The following is a 25,276-nucleotide window of genomic DNA, read 5'->3' as shown; positions in this document are numbered from 1 at the left end:
TCAGGAATGGCCACCATCCACGGCCCCCAGGTCCAGGCCCGTAGTTTCTGTCCCAGCTGAGGGGCAGGGCTGGTGCTCATGTCCCTGTTGTTCACTGAAGCAGTGAGAGTACCCTGTTCAAGGACACCCTGAAACCACGTGCTAAAGCTGGGCTCAGAACCCACACCTTCCAGCTCCCCGGCTGTCAGGGCTATAGCCCTAAGTGGTTCATGCACGCCCTCCATGTTGGCTGCTGCAGGGACCTCAGAACCCTTTGACCCCTGGCGCTGCCGACTCAGCAAGCACTTATCAGGAGGTGAGGCCCACACTTTGCACACTGTGGGCACCGGGGCAGGCTGCCAGGTTGCTGGCCTGTGAAGGGCAGCCCTTTGAACCCTGGTTTGAAGGGGGCTGCTGGCAGAGTCCACCCACCTGAGCTACAGCCAAACTGCCTGCCTTGATGAACTGGCAGGAAGAGAATAGAGGGAGAGAATCTGCCCTGTGAGATGGGACAGGACGGCTCAGAGCCAAGGGCTGGTGACTCATTAAACCTCTTCAATAGCTCCTTTCCTCTGAGCTGGAGGCAGGACTGTGGCTCTGGCTTAGGGTGGTCGACTATCATTTACACAGCAATCATGCTGATGGGTGGGCTATTCAGAATTCTCCCCATGTCTTGACAAACATTTAGAGAGCACCTACCATGTCCCAGGCACTGGGGTGCAAACGTTATTTGGCAAACCAAACCATATTTCCAATGCTTTGGGAAAGCTACTATTCAAGGGAGTTGTAAGTGAAGGGATGATGCCCTGACTTGGTATCTTCATGCAAATCTGTATTATCCAGCTTTGGTGTTGCTGAAAGCGGGCTCTGGCCAGGATGGTGGCTGCACTGCTGGGCATAATTGCCAGTTCTTGAGCACAGAACAGTGCATGTCCAGAGAGGGCTAGAAGGGCTGGGGCTGACCTCTTATCCTTGCCCCGGGGCTCACTCTGCGTGGAGGGCATTCTGAGAGAGAGTCCTGGACCAGGCCCACACTGAATGGCATCAGGCACGGGGAGCCAGCTAATTGCCCAGGAGGGTTCACCTGACTGCAGGAGGACTGAGCAGTGAGCTGGCTCACCAAGGCAGCACCACTTCCAGGCTGGGCCTCCTGGAGGCAGGCAGAGTGAGAGGAATCACAGCATTAGGACTAGGAGGGACTCAGAGAGGACAGCACCATGGATGAGCTTGTGGAGGACAGCTGGGGGCAAAGTATTGCCTTGGAGATTAATTATTAATCCTGCTTGGGCATTGCAGGAAACCAGCCACGGTGCCCCCACCTGCTTGGTTCAAACAGGGTACAGGTTCTAGGGTCCTGTCTAGCTTTACGAACAGGAGCAAATATTTTCCAGCTTGAGTTGGACTGAAAAAGTCAGGATTGGAGCGTGCTTCAGCCAAGACCTAAAAGGATGGCCCTTAGTGTTTCTCTCTCTGAACTCCAGGCTCTGCACTCCTGCATCTCTTGCCCTGTTGCACTACCTGTGGCAAGAATATGATTCCTAGTTCTCTCCCAGCCCCTTTGCTTGCACCCCTGCCTTTCAGGGTCCCTAGTGGCCCTGCCAGCTACCCTCCAGTCCCCAAAACCCTTGTCGAACCCCACCCGCTTCGGGTTACTCCGCCCTGGCAGTTTTGTCCTGGATGACCTCCGCCGCTATTCTGTGGACCTACGCTACACGGTCTTTCAGACCACGGGCTCCATCCCCATCGCCACGGTCATCATCAACGAGGCCAGTGGTAGCCGCACCATCCTATACTACGACAGGTTTGTACAACTGTCTGTGCCTTGCCAGTTGCTGCCGCCGTCACCAAAACTCCCAGAACAGGACTCTTCTTCTCTTAGAGGCTCGTGTGCTCCAGCACCCTCTCTCCACTCCTATTGGAGGTCAAGGCCACTTGCAGGCTCTAATCTGTGTCTCCTTACCCTTTTCCGGGCCCCGCCTCCACCCTAAGCTTCCTGGTGGCCGACTTCAGGCGGCGGGGTGTGGACGTGTCTCAGGTGGCCTGGCAGAGCAAGGGGGACACCCCCAGCTCCTGCTGCATCATCAACAACTCCAATGGAAACCGTACCATTGTGCTCCATGACACGTAAGGCCCCCTGGCCTCGCCCCGCTACAACCCCCCAATCAGCTGGTTCAATCAGTTCCCTTACTCGCCACTGTGGGCATCCCAACTGCCCCCTCTGTGGCTTCTGTGTACCAGAAATTGCTCCCCTGCCAAAATGTCCAGTGATTTCCTAATTGCTTTCAATTAGGGGAAAAGTGAGGTGGGAAGGGATGGGCTTTGCTGTGCCTGGTGACTTGGCCTTGGTCAACACCACAGAAGGGCAGGCAGGCCTATATAAAATGTAATTTATGACGTGATTCCTCCATAATTATTAAATAGTTAATCGGCAGCTTGGGTGTGGGTGCGGGGAAACTGTTCTCAGGACAGAAGTGTGGGAGATGGCAGTCAACCCTTCTTAAGAAGGGCTGGGGGGGCCCACTGGGATTTCCAGGGTCAGCCCCAGAGTTGCCAGCCTGCAGCATGGCACCAAGGAGCTGGGGTTTGGGTGTGTAAAAGAGATGAGCCCCCCAAAGGTTTCGGCATGATGAAGCCAGGCCACACACGCCACACACCATTCACAGCCATTGCTGAAGGAGGGGAAAGGGAACACTGGGTCAGCAGATTGGGGTTGTCTAACATGGTGCTGACCTGGGGGAAGGGGCTATCGTTCCCTTCTGGGTCCCAGGCCACTCAAGAGAGGCCCCATGGGCCTAGAAACTTATCCCTCACAGACTCCCTCCTGCAGGATTTTAGAGGTTTAGTTTTCTGAGAACCTAGTATGTGCCAGGTACTGTTACAGCTGAGAGGGCCCAAGCCCAGCAGCCCTGAGGTTCAGGCTGTCCCTACTGCCCAGCCTGACTGCAGGACCTGGAGGAGGGGCAGCCATCCCTGGGCTCCATATGTGCAGTGAGTGAGTAGGCAGGCATATGTGCTACGGGTGACCTTCACACTGGGCAATCCTAGTCAAATGCTTGTTAAGCAACAATCTGTAGTAACCCTGATCAAGGACGCAACATAGCTATTTACAGGAGAGGAGCTCTGAGGAGAAATGTTTATTGCCCACTGGCCTCAGTCCAGGTACATTCACATACGTTACCTGTAACTACAGCAGCCTGCAGGGAGGCTGGGGGTTTCGGCCCCATTTATCAGTGAGGAAGCAGCCTCCAAAAGGGCCGGGTAGATCACACAGCTATAGTTAAGAGGAAGGACTCGGCTATAGAACGTGGAGCGGGGACATTGGCTGAGCTGAGGTCTCTGGCTCAGGAGCAGACCCCTATTGGGGATCTCCTTTCCTAAACCAGCCAAACACAAAGTCTTCCTCTAGTGCTAACTACTTTGACCTCAGGGTTGCAACAGGGAGCTACTAAACTCAGGACAGGGGTGCCATAGGTAAACCCCAACGCTGGAGCGCCAGAAGTGAGGGGGACCAGGAAGCCCAGGCACAGGGTCGTGGGCTTTATAGTTGCCCAGGGCTCTGCCAGTGGGAGCCATGTGCTGCTGCAAGGGATTCTGGGAAGTGTAGGCTTGGCACTCTTGGTGCATTCTGGGAGATGCAGTCTCCAAGGCACACAGACCTGGCCAGTTGACACGTATTGCTGTTCAGTTTACCCTGAGATAATTTAATCATAACCTCAAACTCAGGAAGGGGCACCCCAGCACACTGTAACAGTGACCACTCTGGAGCTGAGCCTGAGAATCCTGTGCTGTGGATCCAGCTTCCTGCCCTGCTGCTGGCAGTGAAGGCACAGGGTCCACAACTGCCAGTTAGAGATCCTGGCCCTGGCTGACCCCATCATGCTCCTTCTTCTCTGTCCTTTCCATCCTATGACCTAGGAGCCTGCCAGATGTGTCTGCTACGGACTTTGAGAAGGTTGATCTGACCCAGTTCAAGTGGATCCACATTGAGGCAAGCCCTGCCTTACCTGTGTTTTGAGGGGCTCAACCTGCCAGCCTCCTCCACATGTTCTGCCTCCTTGGTTTCTTTGAACCATGAAGTACCTTAGAGATAAATGAATCCAACCCCCTCATTCCCTCTCCATCCTTCCTTATGTCTGCAGGTGAGGAAACTAAGGCCCAGAAAGATTAAGTGACTTACTCAAGGTCACACAGCAGAACATAGGCACAGCTGGCTCCAGGCAAAGTCCTGTGCTTTCTGTGCTATGGGCTGCCCCACCGCCTCCAACTCTGCCTCTGGCGGACGTCTGACTGCTTAGGGCCTGACCCATTACCTCTGGGGAAGCAGGAAGGACAGGGCCTAACTCAGCTCCCAGTAAAGAGAACTAGAGCCTTTACTCCAAGAGAGGTTTTGGAGTCTGGGTGGGAGGAAATCCTAAGAAGTCCTGAGTTCTAGCTCCGTCATTTAACCTATGGTAGGTCTTTCACAGTCTCTTTTATTCTTTAGTCTTCTCATCTGTGGAATGGAGTAGCTGGTTGATAGATCTTCAAGGTCCACGACAGCTCTGAATTTTTAAATTTAGGATGGGGTTCTAACCCAGCCTCCCCGAGGCCCTCTCCCTCCGCACCCAGAGTTTCAGCAGGGCAGGAAGAATGAGCCAGATTGACCAGGCAGTGCCCAGCAGTCCTGAGCTGCCCTGTCCTGCCCCAGGGCCGGAACGCATCGGAGCAGGTGAAGATGCTGCAGCGGATAGACGCACACAACACCAGGCAGCCTCCAGAGCAGAAGATCCGGGTGTCCGTGGAGGTGGAGAAGCCACGAGAGGAGCTCTTTCAGCTGTTTGGCTACGGAGACGTGGTGGGTGCCCCATTCAGCCTCTCTTTGCCACTTCTGGCTAATTTGGTTCTTAAAGGGAGCCAGAGTCCTTTAATCCTGCCTACCACAATTGGAATAGTGGTTCCTGGTTTGGTGGCGTTGGAAGATGGGGGATGGGGGTTAAAGCAAAGAGGTAGACCCCTAGCCTTGGACTCCAGTGCAGGCCTCAGCAGTGACCAAGGAGTAGAACGTCTCCACCCCGGGTGGGTGCATGGGTGTAAGAATACCCAGAGGGCTTGGGTAGGGCCTAGACAGCCACAGGGCAAGCCTGTGTGGAAGCAGCTCCTCTCTGGGGCTCCCCAGTCTTTTCCTCTGCAGAATGAGGACACACAACTGTTCTCTGAGGTTTCTTCCAACTCAGGGGTGTCTGGCAGGTTGTGGGGGCTGCTAGGGGTGAGGGGAGGGTGGGAAGGAGACTTACATGAGTCTCTTTTTGAAAAGGCTGGATGTAAATGGAATTTGGGAGATAAGTCCAGCATCATAGCAGAAGTTGGTTGGAGACCATCCAGCCAAGGTCCTCAACCTTGGCTGCATATTAAAAAAGATGAATGCAGGCCAGGTGCAGTGGCTCACACTTGTAATCCCAGCGCTTTGGGAAGCTGAGGTAGGAGGACTGCTTGATGCCAGGAGTCCAAGACCAGCCTGGGCAACATAGTGAGACCCCTGTATCTATGAAAATAAAGAAATGAGCCAGGAGCAGTAGCTCATACCTGTAATCCCAGCACCTTGGGAGGCCAATGCAGGAGGATCACTTCAGCCCAGGAGTTCAAGATTGCAAGACCCTGTCTCTATACAAAAAAAAGAAAAAAAAATTCCTGGCAGGGTGGTGTGTACCTAGAGCCCCAGCTACTCAGGAGGCTGAGGCAGGAGGATTGCAGTGCCTGAGCCCGCACCATCTTGGTGTTGATTGGCATGGGTAGAGTTAAGGCTTTGGTGGTTTTTTTTGTTTTTACCAAAACTTCCTCTGGAGATTCTAAAGTGTAGGTAGGGTTGAGGGAGCCCCGTTGCTTTCTAGATGAAGAAACCATATCTACAGGACACAGTTGTGGGAAAACCCAGCAAAACTGCTCCGGGGAGCCAGCACGGCGGTGGTAGATTCCACCCCAAGGTGGCGCTCAAGGCTTTCTGTGGTTTTCAATCCACTAATCGGAGAACAAACGGACCAGGGCTTTTGTTTCACAATTTAGGTATTCTATTATATATAAGCATCAATAAAAATGTGTTTCTGGCCGGGTGCGGTGACTCACACCTGTAATCCCAGAAATTTGGAAGGCTGAGGCAGGAAGATCGTTTGGGGCCAGGCGTTCGAGACCAGGCTCGACAACGCAGGGAGACCCTGTCTTTACAAAAAATAAAGAAAAAAGAAAACCACGTTCCCGTGGGACAGTGAGATGCTATGTTTGGATCTATGTGGATGTGTTAGGGGAGTCGTGTTGTAATGGGGGAACGCCAGGCTGCTGTTGGTGAGTGAAGAGTTAGAAGTGACCACCAGCTTCTCTTCCACTGCCCACAGGTGTTTGTCAGCAAAGATGTGGCCAAGCACTTGGGGTTCCAGTCAGCAGGGGAAGCCCTGAGGGGCTTGTATGGTCGTGTGAGGAAAGGGTGAGCTGGGGAAGCCAGGAAGGGGCTCTAGGGGGTACAGGATGAGCCTGGACTCCAGGGGTCCACCCTGGGGTTGGGGGCATGGCTGGGGGGATGGAGTGGGCTAACACCCAGCTGAGTGGAGCTGTCTTGCAGGGCTGTGCTTGTCTGTGCCTGGGCTGAGGAGGGCGCCGACGCCCTGGGCCCTGATGGCAAACTGATCCACTCGGATGCTTTCCCGCCACCCCGCGTGGTGGATACCCTGGGGGCTGGAGACACCTTCAATGCCTCCGTCATCTTCAGCCTCTCCCAGGGTGAGTATGGCAGCAGGAGGGGAAAAGGACTGGGACCTGTCCCTGCCCCAAACACCTGGCTGACCTAGTTACTTGTCCCTCCTCCAGGGAGGAGCGTGCAGGAAGCACTGAGATTCGGATGCCAGGTGGCCGGCAAGAAGTGTGGCCAGCAGGGCTTTGATGGCATCGTGTCAGAGCCGGTGCGGTAGGAGGTGCCGGCTCCCCGCACACTATGGAGGCTGACATTGCGGCTGCATCGCCTTCTCCCCTCCATCCAGCCTGGCATCCAGGTTGCCCTGCTCAGGGGACAGATGCAGGCTGTGGGGAGGACTCCGCCTGTGTCCTGTGTTCCCCACACGTCTCTCCCTGCAGAGCCTCAGAGCGAATAAATCTTCCTCGGAGCCAGCTTCCCCTGGCAGCTTCTGTCCTCGATGTCTGAACTGCTCTGGCTGGGCATTCCTGAGGCTCTGACTCTCCAGTCCTCCCTCCTCGTGTGCATTCCCCAAATTAACCTCTCCACCCAGGCCCAGAGGAGGGGCTGCCTGGGCTATAGCAGCAAGAAGTGCCCCAGGCTTGCCGCCAGCTCTGCCCTGGCTGGGGAGGACACTCAGTGCCCCATACCCAGCGAACCTGCCAAAGAACCAGAGCCATGAGAGCTCTTTGGGGCCCTGCGTTGTGCAGACTCTATTCCCATAGCTCAGAAGCTGGGAGTCCACACGGCTGAGCCAAACTGACAGGCCGGTGGGGGGCGAGGGGGTGGGGCGCCTCCTCTGCCCTGCCCACCAGCCTGTGATTTGGTGGCGTCTTTGTTGTCCAAAAATATCTCCTCCCGCTGACTGCCCCAGAGCCTGAAAGTCTCACCCGTGGAGCCCACCTTGGAATTAAGGGGATGCCTCAGCCACAAATGTGACCCAAGATAGAGTGTTGTCCTCAGGGAGGTCGGATCTGGAACACATATTGGAATTGGGGCCAACTCCAATATAGAGTGGATAAGGCCTTATAATGTAAAGAGCACATAAGGTAAAGGGCTTTAGAGTCAGACAGACCTAGATTCAAATCTGCCATTTAATTAGCTGCATGTCACCTTAGGGTACAGCGCTTAACACAATCCGCCTCAATTTCTTCATCTGTCAAATGGAGCCAATTCTGCCTGGCTACAGAATTATTGCGAGGATAAAATCATGTAATATATATAATGCCCAACATGATGCCTGATGTGTACGAGGCTCTCAGAAAGTTTTAGTGATGATTAACATTACCGGGGATGGGGGCAGATACAGGGTGATAGGGCCACCTGCCCTGAGCTGCAGGAGAGCATGGGGTATCTGAACACCAGCTGAGGGGGAACCAGAGAGTGTTTGGGGCTCAGGGATAGACTGAGCTTCCCTCACTGGGTCCTCTGCAGCTGGCCATGGCTGGCACCATGCGGTCTGCTGCCGGAGCACCGTGAGGCCCAGAAACACCGGGAAGGCGGCATCCCTGTCCTTTCCATCCCTGTCCCCAATCCCCTGTTCCCCTAAGAGGGTCTGGGCAGGCTGGACGGGTAGAGAGGTGGCCCGGGGGGATGAATTCATTCAGTTCTTTATTGGCAATCTGCCCCTTAACTTAGGGTCTCCCTGAGTTGCACAGAAAGACCTGATACCTACTGGGACCAGACAGGGGGCACAGAGGTGGTCCATGTCCCAGCGTACATTCCCCTGCCCGCTTCAGGGCTTATGTTCTGAAACTGAGACATCGTGGGGTACCTGTATCTTCAAGATCTAGATCTCATCATTCTCCAGTTGAACAATGTGCACCTCAAATTCATTTGAGATGTTCTTAGACTCCAGTGTTTCCCCTGGAAGTTCCTTGGCCTCCTCTCCATTCTCCCTGGCCTCTGCCTGGCCCCCAGCTTCCCCTCTGGGCCCCGGAACATCTCCTTCAGCCTCTGCCTGGCCCCCAGGCTCTTGGACAGGATCCAAAGACTCCCTTCTGGCCTCTACCTGGCCCTTTGCTTCTTCTCTGGGACCTGGGGCTTCCTGTGTTTCTTGTCTTAATGGGCTTTTAGCTAACAGGGACTGCCTCCCAACAGCTTGTGGCTCCTGAGGAGATGGAGCAAGGGGCTCTCCAGGCTCCACGTGACTGGGGGCCTCTCCCGGGAAGTTGATGAGCTCAGCAGGGGTCATGAGCCCATCCCCATTCAGGTCCTGGGTCTCGAGCACTTTGTCCACTATCAAGATCACCTGTGGAAGCAGAGTCACTGTGGGGTCTCCAGTGACAGGGATGTTCCCCAGGGGTCCTGACCCTCCCCAACCCACCCTTGCATCCCTGCCGTGTAAGCTCTGAGCCCTCCTTTTACAGAGGATTCACCAAAAGAGTTATGATAAGAAAGACCAAAACCCCAAAGCACTGGGTCTCCTTTATGGGGGATCTCCATCCAGCAGAGCTTACCGGGTTGGTGGTAGGAGAGTTGGCAGCTCCAGGGGCCAGAGCAGCTGTCAACATGGACAACAGCTCCAGGCCATCCAGCTGTCCACTCTGGTCATAGTCATGGAGGGCAAAGAGGTAGAGGAGAACTAGAGAAGAGAAGCTGGATTAGAAGAGGTGCCTGGGGAGGTGGAGAAGGCAGGAGTCAATGGGGCAGCCGAGGTCAGTCCCAGATCTGGCTGCCCAGAGCCTCCCGTCCCTGGCCCCATCAGCCCAGCCCCTCACCCTGCTCCCGGCTCAGATGCTCCGGCTGCACTTCTGTCCTTTCTAGTCCCTTTAGGTAGCTCTGCAGAAGTCTGTCAGAAAAGTGGAGAATCAGCCCCGGAGAGGTGAGTCTGCAGCCCCGGGCCTGGTCGTCTCCCTGAAAGCACCCCCAGCTCAGCCTACTCACCCGAGCTGCTCCCGGCCTGGCTGGAAGGGGTTGGGCAGGAGCTGATGCTGCATTTCAGAGTCTGGCCTGGAGGAGGAAGGGGAGGACCACCCTTGGAGAGAGCCTCCCTGAGGGCCCAGCCTGTCAACCTTCTGCCTTCCAATCTCCTGGCAGAGTTCTCTCCCCAGACCGAAAGGGAGTTACCCCCAAAATTCCAAAAACCTTGTAGGGAGTAGGCTCTTCTGGTCTCCTTGGAACCAAATCCTTAACTCCCTCAGACTCTGTTTTTGCAGCTGGCTACCTTAGACTTTAAATGAAAACCCAAATAAAAACATCTGGTTAGGTAAAGGCAGATGAGGCCACACCTACTAGACACAAGTTAGAGATTCAAGAAAACAGCCCAGTGAGTGGCAGGACAACATGGGTCACGGCACCCCTCCCCTTCGATGCTGGGAGCCGAGGGGCAGGTCTCTAGTGGAGCCCGATGGCACTGCTCAGTTTTATATAGACCCAGTTTGCTCCATGACATAAAATTGACCTATACTTTTTCAAGGACAGGATATATCTGTTGGTTCTGCGGTTTCAAGCTGCTCAGGATCTCTTTGTCAGTCCTTCAAGCTCCAAATGTGCTTCCTAATTCTGGACTGGGTTAACTGTTTGCCCAAGTCAATCCAGACCTGTGATGCCAGAGAGCTGGCAGGGGTTGCAGCGACTTTTGTCATGGCTACCAGCCCTTGTGGCTGTTCTGTGGCTGTTTCCCCTCTACCCAGCATACCCATTGCACAGTATTTATAAATAAAACCTTCAGAAAGTATTCAGATAACATAGAAATGACATGCTAATGATCTCTACTTCTTTGGTGTTCCACCATAAGGTCTTTTTTTGTTCTTTTTGAGATGGAGTCTCGCTCTGTCACCCCCCGGCTGAGTGCAGAGGCTTGATCTTGGCTCACTGCAACCTTCACCTCCCAGGTTCAAGCTATTCTCTTGCCTCAGCCTCCTCAGTAGCTGAGATTACAGACATGTACCACCATGCCCGGCTAATTTTTTTTTATTTCTGTAGAGATGGGGTTTCACCACGTTGGCCAGGCTGGTCTCAAACTCCTGACCTCAGGTGATCTGTCTGCCTTGGCCTCCCAAAGTGCTGGGATTACAGTTGTGAGCCACCACACCCGGCCCACCTTAAGGTCTTGATAACAAAACTGCAGGCCGGGCACGGTGGCTCATGCCTGTAATCCCAGCACTTCGGGAGGCCGAGGCAGGTGTATCACAAGGTCAGGAGTTCGAGATCAGCCTGGCCAATATAGTGAAACCCCGTCTCTACTAAAAACACAAAAATTAGCCCGGCGTGGTGGTGGGCACCTGTAGTCCCAGCTACTTGGGAGGCTGAGGCAGAAGAATTGCTTGAACCCGGGAGGTGGAGGTCGTAGTGAGCTGAGATCATGCCACTGCACGCCAGCCTGGGCGACAGAGTGAGACTCAGTCTCAAAACAAAAAAACAACAAACAAACAACTGCAGCCCCCACTGCCCTGGTGCCATAGCTTCTTCCCTGTGCTGCATGACACACTGGAGCTGAGTTCCCTGATTCCAAATGGGTCCAGCAAGCATATACTGAATGCCCACTTTGTGGCACTCTGACAGGCACAAGACAGGAGGCTGGTGGCGGAGAGATACAGAGATCAGGGAACCTACACCCTAGTCTCCTGCCTCCCGGAGGGCCCACCACACCCTTGGATTCTCTAGAGACTCTCCCTCCTCCCAGCCCTGTTCTCATAACCCTGTTACCTTGTGACTCCATCCTTTGGGGCAGCCTGACCCGCGGGGAGCAGCAGCAGGATTACCACTCTCATCATCAAAGGTAACATCCTTCCTGGAACTGGAACAAGGAAGAGAATCAGGGGTTGGGGGAAAGGGGCATCTGCCACCGTGTCAGAGATGGGCTGAGTTAGACACAAGCGCCTTTTCTCCCTGCTTCCACCTGTGCCCCACAAGATAGGACTCCTAGGCCGGGCGCGGTGGCTCAAGCCTGTAATCCCAGCACTTTGGGAGGCCGAGACGGGCGGATCACAAGGTCAGGAGATCGAGACCATCCTGGCTAACAGGCGAAAACTCACAAAAAAAAAATTAGCACGGCGCCTGTGGTCCCAGCTACTCGGGAGGCTGAGGGGAGATGGCCCCCGGAGCTGCAAGCTGAGATCTGGCCACTGCACTCCAACAGAGCGAGACTCCGTCTCCAAAAAAAAAAAAAAAAAAAAAAAAAAAAAGATAGTCACCACCAGCAGGGATCCCCCCATGGAACCGTGCTCAAAATAAATGTAACCCCAGTTCTCGTATATAAAGCACATAAAGGCAGGCCTGCTGTGGCGGAAGCAGAGCTGGGGGGCGCATCCCCACCCCACGGCCCATTCCCTTGCTCCCCACCAGCTGCCGAGGTGCCCAGAAAAGTGCAGCGCAAGCATGTCTGAACTCCTTCAGCCCATTCATGTTACAGATGGAAAGGAGTGCAGAGAGTTTAAGAAAAAGGCCAGGTTAGAAATGCAGGGAGTCACAGAAAGACCAAGACTTAAACACAGGCAAAAAGATAAATGGACTGCTTGTGTTTATTAAAAACCAATGAAGAACAAATCAAAAGAGGCACAGACTTCTTGAAATAGGTTGAAACTCAAGTACAAACTGAAAACACAATAAATCAGGGCCAGACCAATAGTGGCCCCAGGAACTGCTATTTGCTAAATGCAGTTAGGAAAATCAGACCCACTATAAAGGAAAAAACAAAAACTTCCCCTTAGACTGACATGGCTTAGGCCCATTGGCAAAATCAACCACTTGACTATATGAAAACAGTCAAGGATAGAATGGACCAATCAAACAGAGCCTAAAGCTTTCTGATGAGTCCCAGGGTAGGTACAGGTAATGTGAGTTCCTGAGGAAGCAGAAGCCCACCAAAGCCAAGGCCCCAGACCCCAAGCCCATCTCTAGAAAGAAAAATCGTCAGACGCCTGACGGTCTAGCAGCGGATCAGGAACATCCCCATCTGGCTGGCACTGGGTTTTCCTAGAGGACGGTTCAAAGCTTTGGGCAGATTCTACAAGCATCCGATGACCCTAATAAGGTTCAGAACCACTGCCAGAGTGGACTTCCATTTCCTAAGAGATGAGGGGTAGAGCAGGTGAGCACCTGGCTAATGGGAAGATAAACAAAAATTCTGCCTTTTTAAGCTAATTTAAGGGAAAACCAGTTAAACATGGAAGTCCACAAGAAGATGAAGCTACCTAGAGTCACAGAACCTGTCTTCCTTTTTCTTTTTCTTTCTTTCTTTTTTTTTTTTTTTTTTTTTTTTGAAGGAGTCCTGCTCTGTCACCCAGGTTGGAGTGCAGTGGCGTGATCTTAGCTCACTGCAACCTCTGCCTCCCAGGTTCAAGAGATTCTCCTCCCTCAGCCTCCCGAGTAGCTGGGATTACAGGCACGTGCCACCACACCTGGCTAATGTTTGTATTTTTAGTAGAGATGGGGTTTCACCATGTTGGTCAGGCTGGTCCTGAACACCTGTCCTCAGGTGATCTGCCTGCCTGGGCTTCCCAAAGTGCTGGGATTACAGGCGTGAGGCACCGCACCTGGCCTGTCTTCATTTTTCTATGCATACAACTGGTCCCAACGGATAAAGTGAATATACATAATTTGTTGGTGTCTATACGCCCCAGTGACCAAAAAAAGATGCTGAAGCCACCGCTGCCCTAAAGGTGTTCACCAACATCAGCTGGCAACATAAATCCTAGGGTTTTAGTCGTTGTGCCTGGAAGAGAAAACAAGGTCCTGGGCCCGTTGAAAGTAGGCTATTGGAACTGAGATCTCTATAGCAACATGAAACCCTTAAAGGGACACAGCCCAGAAAAAGGATGGACTAGAGAACATTCAGACCTCCACTTCTGGGAGTGTGACAGTAAACATCCCAATGAAAGTAACCACTGAGCTGGATAAAAATAGAAAGTATCTTTTCAAAAGCACTGGGTTGGCAAGAAATCCTCAACAGTACAAATGTGCAGTGAAAACAGTAATCTGGGGGGAAAGTGAGCTTGACATCAGCTTTTGCCTTAGGAGTATCTGCCAAACCCGACCCAGGTGAACTTGAGCTGCCTGTCAGAGCACTTGTGCTGGAAAGGAGACCAGAGGTGAAGCCTGAGCCCACCTGATATGCAGAGACTAACAGGAGATTCCCTATGTAAAGCTGGGATTCCAAACACCTATACTCTCAACATGAAAAAAAAATAAATTTGTCATGAAGAAAGGCAGCAAAGAATTTTGCCTTTCTTGGTTTTGGTGCTGGGTGGAAGGGAGAAAAAAAAAAAAACTCTCCCTGACAATCTATAACAAGCCTGATCTAATGTGGGTTTTTTGTTTTTGTTTTTTGAGACGGAGTCTCACTCACTCTGTCTCCCAGGCTGGAGTGCTGTGGTGTGGTATCAGCTCACTGCAACCCCCACCTCCCGGGCTCAAGCGATTTTCCTGCCTCAGCCTCCTGAGTATCTGGGACGAAAGGCACCCGCCACCATGCCTGGCTAATTTTTTTGTATTTTTACTAGAGATGGGATTTCGCCATGTTGGCCAGGCTGGTCTCGAACTCCTGATCTCAGGTGATCCTCCCGCCTCAGTCTCCCAAAGTGCTGGGATTACAGGCATGAACCACTGTGCCTGCCCTCTAATGTGGGTTTGAAGCCAGAATTATTAATGCTACCTGTATGGTTCAGAATATCTAAAGTAGGTAACGTATTTTGAAGTGCAACCTGGTTGATGGCACCCCCAGATGACTGAGAGAGGAAAACATCCATCTCTGGAGGAACTCAACTCTAATCCAGGCCTCAAAGAATTTCCATGGGTAAAGTTTCCAGGAATATGAACTCACAGCCAAAACGTTATAAACATACAAGGAAATAAGACACTGTGAGTAACAGCCAGCAAAACAATAGCAGGGAAAAGTAGACTTGGAAAAACTGTGTTGGAATTGTTATTCACAGAATATACAGCAGATATAGTTCACACGTTTTTAGAAATTAAAGGGAAGCTTGAAACTATGAGGAAGAAATGAGAGAGTTTTCCAGCCAGCAACAGTGTGTTAAAAAAAAGAAAAGAGGCTGGGCGTGGTGGCTTACGCCTGTAATCCCCACACTTTAGGAGGCCAAGGCGGGTGGATCACGAGGTCAGGAGATCGAGACCATCCTGGCCAACACGGTGAAACCCCGTCTCTACTAAAAATACAAAAAATTGCCAGGCGTGGTGGTGGGCACCTGTTATCCCAGCTACTTGGGAGGCTGAGGCAGAAGAATCACTTGAACCTGGGAGGTGGAGGTTGCAGTGAGCTGAGATCACACCACTGCAATCCAGCCTGGGCCACAGAGCAAGACTCCATCTCAAAAAAAAAAAAAAAAAAAAAAAAAGAGGCCAGGCATGGTGGCTCAAGCCTGTAATCCCAGCACTTTGGGAGGCCGAGACGGGCAGATCACAAGGTCAGGAGATCATGACCATCCTGGCTAACACGGTGAAACCCCGTCTCTACTAAAAAATACAAAAAAACTAGCCAGGCGAGGTGGTGGGAGCCTGTAGTCCCAGCTACTCGGGAGGCTGAGGCAGGAGAATGGTGTAAACCCGGGAAGCGGAGCTTGCAGTGAGCTGAGATCCGGCCACTGCACTCCAGCCTGGGTGACAGAGCGAGACTCCATCTCAAAGAAAAAAAGAAAGAAAGAAGAGAGCATAAAAATGACCAAGTAGATTTGAAGAGGAAACAAATATAACTTTTAGAAATAAAAGATTGATTTTAAAAATGCAATGGGTGACCAGCCTGGCCAACATGGTGAAACTCTGTCTCTACTAAAAATACACAAGTTAGCTGGGCTTGGTGGCACGAGCCTGTAATCCCAGCTACTCAGGAGGCTGAGGCAGGAGAATTGCTTGAACCCAGGAGGCGGATGTTGCAGTGAGACAAGATGCTTGAACCAGAGGAGACTCTGTCGGCCGGGCGCGGTGTTGCAGTGAGCCAAGATCGCCCCACTGTGAAACCCCGTCTCTACTAAAAATACAAAAAAACTAGCGGGCCGGGCGCCTGTAGTCCCAGCTACTTGGGAGGCTGAGTGACCCGGGAGAGTGAGTGAGCCGACTCTGTCTTAAAAAAAAAAAATAAAATAAAAATAAAAATAAAATAAATAAATAAATAAAATAAAAAATAAATAAAAATAAAAATGCAATGGGTGAGTTAAATTGATTAGACACAACTGATATGAGAGTTAATGAACTGGAAAATAGATCTGAATAAATTATCCAGAGTGCAGTTCATTGAGTCAAAGACATAGAAAATGTAAAACAGAGGTTAAGTGGCATGGAGGATGGAGGAGATAAGAGATACAACTGGAAAGAAGCAGTATTTGAAGAAACAATAGCTGACATTTTTCCAGTAGGTTGCAAAACACTGGACTATGCCAATCCAGGAAGCCCAACAATTTAATGCAGATTAAATAAACAGAAATTCTCACCTAGACCTATTGTTCAAAAATAGAACACTCAAGAAAAAACAAATTGTAAAAGCAGTCAGAAAGAAAAGACAACTCATCTCATAGGAAAAGTAATTAGACTAATAGCTGATTTCTTGACATCAACAACGATGCCCAAATACAGTAATATAGTATTTTAATGTGTTCAGAGAGGGGAGAAAATTGATACTCTAGAATTCTATTCTCAGCAAAATTATCTTGCAGAATGAAGTGAAGCAAAATTATTTATTTATTTATTTAGAGACAGGGTCTCACTCTGTTGCCCAGGCTGGAACTCGTGGCAGGATCATAGCAATTCTCCCACCCCTGCCTCACAAGTAGCTGGGACGACATGAATGTGCCACCATGCTCAGCCTTTTTTTTTTCTTTTTGGTAGGACAGGGTCTCACTTTCTTGCCCAGGCTGGTCTTAGGTGTAAGCAATCCTCCTACCTTGTAAAAACAATTTTAGACAAATAACTTAGAGAATTTGCCACCAACATTCCTTCATTAAAGGAAATTCGGCTGGATATGGGTTCACACCTGTAATCCTAGCACTTTGGGAGGCTGAGATGGGAGGATCTCCTGAGTCCAGGAGTTCAAAACCAGCCTGGGCAATATAGTGAGACTCCATTTCTACAAAAAATAGGAAAAAATTAGCCAGGCATGGTGGCGTGTGCCTGTAGTCCCAGCTACTCAGGAAGCTGAGGTGGGAGGATTGCTTGAGCCCAGGAGATGAAGGCTGCAGTGAGCTGTGATCACACCACTGTCATCTAGCCTAGGCAACAGAGCAAGACCCTGTCTTAAAAAAAAAAAAAAAAAAAAAGGTTTGAAATGCAAGAAAACACGTGGAGCAAAGAAATCAGAAAGTATGTGGCTAAATCTAAATAAACATAGACTGTTAAACAATGATAATTATGTTAATATACGAGGTAAAAAAGCTGGTCTGAACTACAATATTGGACAATGTCATGTAAAGCAAAGATGGTTGTTTGGGAAGAGAGTAGACATATTGATGAACTTTGTTAAATATGCATGTTAAGGCTGGGCACAGTGATTCACGCCTATAATTCCAGCACTCTGGGAGGCCGAGGTGGGCGGATCACCTGAAGCTGGGGGTTCAAGACCAGCCTGACCAACATGGAGAAACCCTGTCTCTACTAAAAATACAAAATTAGCCGGGCAAGGTGGTGCATGCCTGTAATCCCAGCTACTCGGGTGGCTGAGGCAGGATAATCGCTTGAACCCAGGAAGCAGAGGTTGCAGTGAGCCAAGATCGCACCATTGCACTCCAGCCTGGGCAACAGAACAAGACCCCGTCTCAAAAAAGAAAAGAAAAAAATTATGCATGTTAAAAGTTTAAGGATAACCACTAAAAAATCAGAACTGGAATGTATAGCCTCAAACCAGTAGAAAAAAAGAATGGAATTTTAAAAAATGAAATCAAAGAAAGGCAGGAAAAGAGGAAAAAGAAGAAATAAAAGCAGGAAAAGAGGAAAAGGAAGAAATAAAAAGTAAAGGCTGGGTGCATGGCTAATGTCTGTAATTGCAGCACTTTGGGAGGCCGAGGTGGGAGGATCACTTGGGTCCCAGGAGTTTGAGACCAGCCTGGGCAAATCAGTGACACCCTGAGTCTACAGAAAATAATTAAAAAAAAAAAAATTAGCTGGGTGTGGTGGCATACATCTGTAGTCCCAACTACTGGGGAGGCTGAGGTGGGAGGAACATTTGAACCCGGGAGATTGAGGCAGTAGTAAGCTGCGATTGTACCACTACACTCCGGCCTCGGTGACAGAGCCAGACTCTATCTCTAAAAACACACACACACACACACGCACACAAAACTCAAAAACAAACAAAAAAAAACCACTAGTAAACGAGACTACACTTAAAGAAATTAAAATAAATGAAATAATAGCAGAAATTAAAAACACAATAAAGAGGAGCACCAGAGTCAAACAAGGTTGTTTCTTTAAAAAGACTACTACAATAAAATACATATACACAAAGAAACAAATGAAAAGCCTAGTAAAATAGACAAGCCTTTGGCAATTTCAATTAGGAACAAAGAGAGCCAGGTGTTGTGGTTCACACCTGTAATCCTAGCACTTCAGGAGGCTGAGGCAGAAGGATTGCTTGAGTTGAGAAGTTGGAGACCAGCTTGGGCAACATAGTGAGACCCCCATCTCTACAAAAAATTAATTTAAAAAAAGTAGCTGGGCTTGGTGGTGCATGCCTGTAGTCCTAGCTACTTGGGAAGCTGAGGTGAAGGATGACTTGAGCCAGGAGGTTGAGACTGCAGTGAGCTGTGATTGTGCTGCTGTACTCCAGCCTGGGTGACAGAGTGAGACCCCACTTCAGAAAAAAGTAAAAACAAACCAAAGACTAAAAAAAAAAAAAAATGAAAAGGCACAAACAATATCAAGAATGAAAATAGGGACATAAGAAACAGCAGAGATTTGAAAACTTAGAGGATATGGCCAATTTCCTAGAAAAACTTAATAGCAAAACTGATGCAAAAAGAAATAACAAGCTTTGATAGTCTTACAATCACTAAGGAAACTGAATCAGTGAGTATGAACCTTTACTGCTTCTGGAACTATAAACCTGAAATGTTTTTAGAGGGCAGTCTGGAAATGTGTATTAATTTCCTAAAACTCTGACCCAACAATATTGTCTTGGGGATTCCATGTAAGAATATAAATGGAAAAGAAATTACAAAGATATGTATAGCTGTGCTATTAATATTAGTCAAACAAATGTAAGCAACCTGAATGTCTAACATTTAGGCAATGGCTAAACAAACCATATTATGCTATAGAACCATTACATATAATAAATCAACTCAGAAAGTTTAAAAGGAAAAAATGAGCAGATTTGAGTATATCAAAAGTTTAAACTTCTGTGTCATGAAAGATACCGTAAATCAAGTTCGAGGAGACAAGTGACAGAGAACTGAAGGAATTGCAGCTAGTGTGTGGAGGCTTCCCAGGCCCCCAGAAGGGTGAGGTTCCACCACCTGGGCCTCAGCAGGGAGTAGAAGACAGAAATCTCCCTAGAAACCCCATGGGTGCTGAATGGAGGTCTAGGAGCTGCAGAGATGAGTGCCTTGTTTCCGGGAAGGTTAGAGAGAAGGCCCTGCCTACAGGGTGCCTGAGAGGTGAGGAAGCAGCAGCTGAGGGGGGTCTGGGTGAATGGGCAGAGAGCGGGCTGCCTCTCCCAGTTCTTTGTATCTAGAGTGCTGCTGGTTTGAAGAAGGGGGCTGAGGTCAGCTGAGGGTTCCAGTCTCTAAGGTGGAAGGAGGGGTGCCTAACGGCTGAGAGAGCCAGTTGGCCAGGAGAACGCCAGAAGGTCTGGCCCCCTGGCCTGGGTGCCACAGAGAATACCACAGAAAGCACCAGCAGCTGCCACATGACAAAGACCAGAGGGCAAGCATCCACAGGGAAGGCAAGTTAGATATAAGTTTGTAGAATAAGGATAAATATTCGTTTCTTTAATATTTATTGAACACCTGCCATATGTGGGGCACTCTCTTATCACTAAGCTAATCGCTTAAGGTCGAATTACTTTTTCTTTTTCCCCCTAAAGCTTGCAAATATGTAAGTCAGAAAAGATACAAATGTTAAAACAAGCGAAACACAGAATTGGTATGGAATAGGTGGTACGGCCCAAAGTTGGGGGGCATGGGCCCTGACCTCAGGCTGCCTGTGTTCAAATCAGGGCTCCACAGCCCACTGGCTGTGCGGCTTTTCTGTGCTTCAGGTTCTCCATCTGTAATGCGGGGCTGAGGAGAGCACCTCTGGCAGGGCTGCGGTGAGGGTTTAATGAATGAGACACGATGTGTAAAGTGCAGTGCCTGATCTACAATGAGGCCTTTTTCCTTCCAAGAGTTCATCTGTACGGCCCCAGTGGCTTCACACACCCCCTTCCCACCTGGCTCCTCTCAAATTGCTTTCTCCACCCCTTTTGCTTACTTCTAGGACCCATGCCAACAGGAGGCACTGGAGTAATTTAAACCCCTCAGAGCTGTCAAAACTCATCATCCAGGCTTCACATGATCTTACGCACTAGCAGGTGCCTTTTTTTTTTTTTTTTTGACGGAGTCTCGCTCCGTCACCAGGCTGGAGTGCAGTGGCATGATATCGGCTCACTACAACTTCCGTCTCCCAGGTTCAACCAATTCTCCTGCCTCAGCCTCCCGAGTAGCTGGGACTACAGGTATATGCCACCACACCCAGCTAATTTTTGTATTTTTAGTAGGGACGGGGTTTCACCATGTTGGCCAGGATGGTCTCGATCTCCTGACCTCGTAATCCGCCTTCCTCGGCCTCCCAAAGTGCTGGGATTATTGGCATAAGCCACCACACCTGGCCCTCAGATGCCTTTTAAAGGAGGATGTCTGTGAACTCCAAAGGATGACTTTGCAGGGAGCCGCTCAGGCCTCAAGGGGAAGCACCCCTCAGATCCACTCATCCTGTCACTCATTACGCCACTTTAAAAATCTGTCTTCACATTCTTTGACATTCCTTCCCACAAAACTTGGAGTTTAACTCGCCTCCCCTTGTGTATGATCTGGTCTTAGTGACTGGCTTCTAATGAGTTGCTGAAATGATGCTTACATGACTTCCAAGTCCAGGTAATAAGTGACCTAGCTTATGCCTGGTTGTGGTTCTCCCCCTCACTTGACACACAGACATGCACCTCTGGAACCTTGAGCCATCATGGAAGGAACCTGGCATCCCTGAAGCCACCCGACGGAAGAGACAGTGTGGAGAACCCACCTAGAAACGGAGATACCTGAGAAGCCTCCAGCTCAAATCTTCCCAGCCCAATAAGCAGACAGGGGAGAGAGCTAAGCTCCAGATTCTAACCCCAGCCTCTGAGCTGCCCCCGCCAACACTGAATGCAGTAGAAATGTGCTTGTCTCCACAGCCTGCACTCACGTGCAAAGTCGATGTCAACGTTATCTTTTTTTTTTTTTTTTTTTTGACAGGGTTTCACAATGTTGCCCAGGCTGATCGGAAACCCCCTGGCTCAAGCAATCCTCCTGCCTCAGCCTTCCAAAGTGCTGGGATTATATGCATGAGCTACCAGGCCAGGCCCATTATCCTTTTAAGCCACTACATTTTGAGGTGGTTTGTTAAACTGCCATAGTAATTGGAAGACCAACCATGTAAGGGCTGGCTTCATGGGTGTGCGTCCTGTGCAGTCACAAGGTCCCTGCTCTCAGAGGGGCCTTGTGCTTAGGCTAATGCTCTGTTGTCACTATCTTGAAACTCTCAATCATTTTTGCACCGAGCCCTGCAAATTATGCACCTGGTCCTGAGTCCTACCCTGTGAATGACTAGCACTCTCCTCTTCCTGGTCCTATGTACCCCTCATATATTTAACTCTTCAATATTGTTTAATGGACAGAAAACAGAGCTTTGGAACCAGCCAGATCTACTTTTAAACCATGCTCCACCACTGACTGTCCTGTGACCTTGGGTAAATTAATTATTCTCACTAAACTTCGGTTACCTTATCTGCATATTGGAGATAATATTTACCTCACAGGGTTACAGTGAACATTAAACGGATAATGAATTACTTCTTGCACAAACTAATATAGAAGCTTTTTAATGTTATCCCTGTCTCTGGTATTTTCTCCACTTAAAGAACCCTCCATACCCACATCAGATAAATCTTCCTTTGCTAGAATTCCACTGCTCTAGAACCTTCAATGGCTCCCTATTTCTACTACAGTCCAGAATCTTCACCTGGGCATTCAAGGCCTTCTACAATCAGATATCAAGTTACTGTTGACTCATCTTCCAGTGCTGCATTAGGATAGCACTCTGCTTCAAACAAAGGAGTTATTGGAGTCTCCTAAAATACTTTCCACTTTCACTTTTTTCAGTGCTTTTGCCCAACCTGTTCCATCCTCAATCTGGAATGTTCTGGGCCCTCCTGACAACCTTAGCATTCGGTTGTAGTCCACCTCAAAAATACAAGTGACTGGGCTGAGTACAGTGGCTCACGCCTGTAATCCCAGTATTTTGCAGGCCAAGGCAAAAGGATTGCTTGAAGCCAGGAGTTTCAGACCAGCCTGAGCAGCAAAATGAGACTCCATCTCTACAAAAAAAGGAAAAAAATTGTTTTCTAATTATACAGCATGGTGGCTCATATCTATGGTCCCAGCTACTTGGGAGGCTGATGCAGGAGGATCACTTGAGCCCAGGAGTTCAAGGCTGCAGTGAGCTATAATTACGCCACTGCACTCCAGCCTGGATGACAGCAAGATGTCATTAAATAAAAAAAAAAAAAAGGCCGGGCGTGGTGGTTCACACCTGTAATCCCAGCATTTTAGGAGGCCAAGGTGAAAGGATTACCTGAAGTCAGGAGTTTGAGACCAGTCTGGCCAACGTGGTGAAACCCCATCTCTATTAAAAATACAAAAATTAGGCCAGGCGCGGTGGCTCAAGCCTGTAATCCCAGCACTTTGGGAGGCCGAGACGGACGGATCACGAGGTCAGGAGATCGAGACCATCCTGGCTAACACGGTGAAACCCCGTCTCTACTAAAAAATACAAAAAACTAGCTGGGCGAGGTGGTGAGCGCCTGTAGTCCCAGCTACTCAGGAGGCTGAGGCAGGAGAATGGCGTAAACCCGGGATGCGGAGCTTGCAGTGAGCTGAGATCCGGTCACTGCACTCCAGCCTGGGCGACAGAGCCAGACTCTGTCTCAAAAAAAAAAAAAAAAAAAAAAAAACCTAGCTGGGCGAGGTGGCGGGCGCCTGTAGTCCCAGCTACTCTGGAGGCTGAGGCAGGAGAATGGCGTAAACCCGGGAGGCGGAGCTTGCAGTGAGCTGAGATCCGGCCACTGCACTCCAGCCTGGGCGACAGGGCGAGACTCCGTCTCAAAAAAAAAAAAAAACAAAAAAAAAAAAAATTAGCCAGGTACAGTGGCACGTGCCTGTAATCCCAGCTACTTGGGAGGCTGAGACACGAGAATCACTTGAACCCAGGAGGCAGAGGTTGCAATAAGCCAAGATTTTTTTTTTTGAGATGCAGTCTCACTCTGCTGCCCAGGCTGGAGTGCAATGGAACGATCTCAGCTCACCACAACCTCCACCTCCTGGGTTCAAGCGATTCTCCTGCCTCAGCCTCCTAAGTAGCTGGGATTACAGGCATGTACCACCACGCCCAGCTAATTTTTGTATTTTTAGTAGAGATGGGGTTTTGCCATGTTGGCCAGGCTGGTCTAGAACTCCTGACCTCAGGTGATCCACCCACCTCAGCCTCCCAAAGTGTTGGGATTACAGGCATGAGCCACCACGCCAGGCCTATTCTCTCTTTTTCTTTTTGAAATGGAGTCTCGCGCTGTCACCCAGGCTGGAGTGCAGTGGTGCAAAATCAACTCACTATAGTCTCCACTTCCCAGGCTCAAGCGATTCTCCTGCCTCAGCCTCCTAAGTAGCTGGGATTACAGGTGTGCACCACCACACCTGGCTAATTTTTGTATTTTTTAGTAGAGACAGGGTTTCACCACGTTGGTCAGGCTGTTCTCGAACCCCTGAGCTCAAGTGTTCTACTCACCTTGGCCTCCCAAAATGCTGGGATTACAGGCATGAGCCACTGCACCTGGCCAGTGTTCTCTTAAGTAATGCTTCCAACTGTGACATTTTAGTACAAGTAACCCACCTCAATTGTTTAAGGAAAGGCTAAGGCACCTCATGTAATGTGTAATGAGGTTAGTGTGATATGTTCACACTTAGACATTTCTAAACATTAATAAAAGCTTTTGTAAGTGAGAGAAATAAAACAGTTATTGAACCACTGCCTGTCCAATAAAAATATCCCTAACCATTTTCTATAATGTGCATGAACATAATTACCCTAATAAACACATGAAAGCCACCATAACTGTTAACAGTTGCCATGTAATTTAATAAAGCTATGTCACACATGCGCATTCACACATTCACAATGACCCTCCGGGCCCAGAGTTCTTCAAGCCTTTGCACCAGTGCATGGGAGGAGAGCACGCCCTACAGGTTAGATCTCTGATCAAATCCTGCCTCTGATACTGCTCACCGTGGGACCTAAGCAGGTGTCTTAACCTCTGTGAACCCTGGGATCTGCATATTAAAAATGACGATAACAGTATCTGTCTCCTAATGGTTTGGGGAGGCTGTAATGAGAAAACAGGGTAAGTGCCTGGCACCAAGCAGGCGCTGCTGGCGTATTTCAGAGCCTCTGGGCCGTGGCAGGAGCCCTGCAGGGTTATCCTGGGTAACTTCCCATCCAGTGCAAAAATTTCTTCCACAGCAACCCTGTCAAATGGCCTCTGCTTGAATCATTCCAGGACAGGAACCTAGCACCTCACAGGCCGGCAGTTCCATCTCCTGTAGAGTCGAACTGTTGAGAAACTAAAATTTTGAGTGGAATCCTCTCCCTTAATTCTTAATTTATCCCTGTGGCGCCGTTGTGCCTCCCAGCACCCATGCCCCAAGAAAGGAGACAGCGACTACAGGACTAGGAGAGCCCACGCCCGGGAGCTGGTTCCCTCGGCCACTTCCAAGGGGACGACAGCCTCGGGCCCTCCCCAGCGCTCCATTTCTTCCCCGCCGAAAGAGGGGGAAAGCTCCTGCCAGCTGCCCCTCCCCCAGGACTGCTGGAACACGGAATACGGGGCTGGGGGAAGCGCCTGCGGAACTGCGAAGCCCCAACATCACACCAAGGAGCCTCAGGTTCGCTCTCCAGTCCCTTCCTCCACCTGCCCTCAGGGGACACAGGGGCAAGGGCCACTGCTTCCTGCCGCGTCTCAGCCGCAGGGGATGCAGAGGGACTGCGCTCTCGGAATCTGGACCAGAGGCTGGAGGCCACCTCCCCCGCGCGGCCCTCGGTGGCTGGCGGTGATGGGCTCGGGTCTCCGGCGGCCGGGGCGGGGTCTCACCCACCTGCTGTGGCGCCGCGCCGCGCTGGGAGTCCAGCTCCGTGGGCGCTCCCGGCTGCTGCGCCGCCCGCGCCTCGCCTGCAGCCGCCAGCCTCCCCCGGGCCGCTCCACGTGGCCGCTCCACGTCGCCCTCCCGGCTGGAGCCGCCGCCCTGGCCGGGCAGAGTCCGGAGCCAGTGCCAGCCGCCGCCCCGCCCGCCGGACCCGGCCCGTAGCAGCTCCTCCAGCGCGCTCGCGGAGGGAGGGGATGCGCGCGCGCGTGTGCGTGTGAGTGCGCGCGTG

The 25,276-nt window shown here is 50.5% G+C and overlaps 3 protein-coding genes across 6 annotated transcripts in view; 2 read left to right on the top strand and 1 right to left on the bottom strand.

Moving 5' to 3' along the window:
• Positions 1–7,915, top strand: part of KHK (ketohexokinase) — a 14,476-nt gene extending 6,561 nt beyond the window's left edge. For 2 of the 4 annotated variants that reach the window (XM_050753836.1, XM_050753835.1), the window contains exons 4-10: positions 1,646–1,780; positions 1,969–2,103; positions 3,895–3,967; positions 4,667–4,813; positions 6,345–6,433; positions 6,569–6,726; positions 6,814–7,915. In XM_050753836.1, coding sequence (XP_050609793.1) covers positions 1,646–1,780; positions 1,969–2,103; positions 3,895–3,967; positions 4,667–4,813; positions 6,345–6,433; positions 6,569–6,726; positions 6,814–6,914 — 838 coding nt within the window. In that variant the 3' untranslated portion in view covers positions 6,915–7,915. The remainder of the gene's footprint in view (positions 1–1,645; positions 1,781–1,968; positions 2,104–3,894; positions 3,968–4,666; positions 4,814–6,344; positions 6,434–6,568; positions 6,727–6,813) is intronic. The other 2 variants (XM_050753838.1, XM_050753837.1) reach the window with 2 other exon arrangements.
• LOC126933728 (EMILIN-1) overlaps positions 1–25,276 on the top strand; it is a 150,440-nt gene that overhangs the window by 14,678 nt on the left and 110,486 nt on the right. The gene's annotated exons all lie outside the window — the stretch shown is intronic.
• Positions 7,755–25,276, bottom strand: CGREF1 (cell growth regulator with EF-hand domain 1). Its single transcript, XM_050753839.1, has 6 exons — positions 25,000–25,276; positions 11,327–11,417; positions 9,563–9,628; positions 9,397–9,467; positions 9,136–9,260; positions 7,755–8,927 (listed from the first exon to the last, which is right to left on the bottom strand). Exons 2-6 carry the CDS (start codon positions 11,404–11,406, stop codon positions 8,466–8,468), a joined length of 804 nt encoding a protein of 267 aa, XP_050609796.1. The 5' UTR covers positions 11,407–11,417; positions 25,000–25,276; the 3' UTR covers positions 7,755–8,465.

The sequence above is a fragment of the Macaca thibetana genome, chromosome 13, assembly GCF_024542745.1.
Source record: "Macaca thibetana thibetana isolate TM-01 chromosome 13, ASM2454274v1, whole genome shotgun sequence".
Classification (NCBI taxonomy): domain Eukaryota; kingdom Metazoa; phylum Chordata; class Mammalia; order Primates; family Cercopithecidae; genus Macaca; species Macaca thibetana.
Note: the sequence above shows the minus strand (reverse complement) of the source record. Positions and strands in the feature narration are given on the sequence as shown.

Bases quoted from the DNA above. Each gene is read 5' to 3' on its own strand.
- CGREF1 (XM_050753839.1), bottom strand. From the start codon at position 11,406: ATGTTACCTTTGATGATGAGAGTGGTAATCCTGCTGCTGCTCCCCGCG. The intron at 9,468-9,562 runs GTGAGTAGGCTG...CTTTTCTGACAG, and splicing joins CCAGGCCGGGAGCAGCTCGG to ACTTCTGCAGAGCTACCTAA. The intron at 9,261-9,396 runs GTGAGGGGCTGG...TCTCTTCTCTAG, and splicing joins GCATCTGAGCCGGGAGCAGG to TTCTCCTCTACCTCTTTGCC.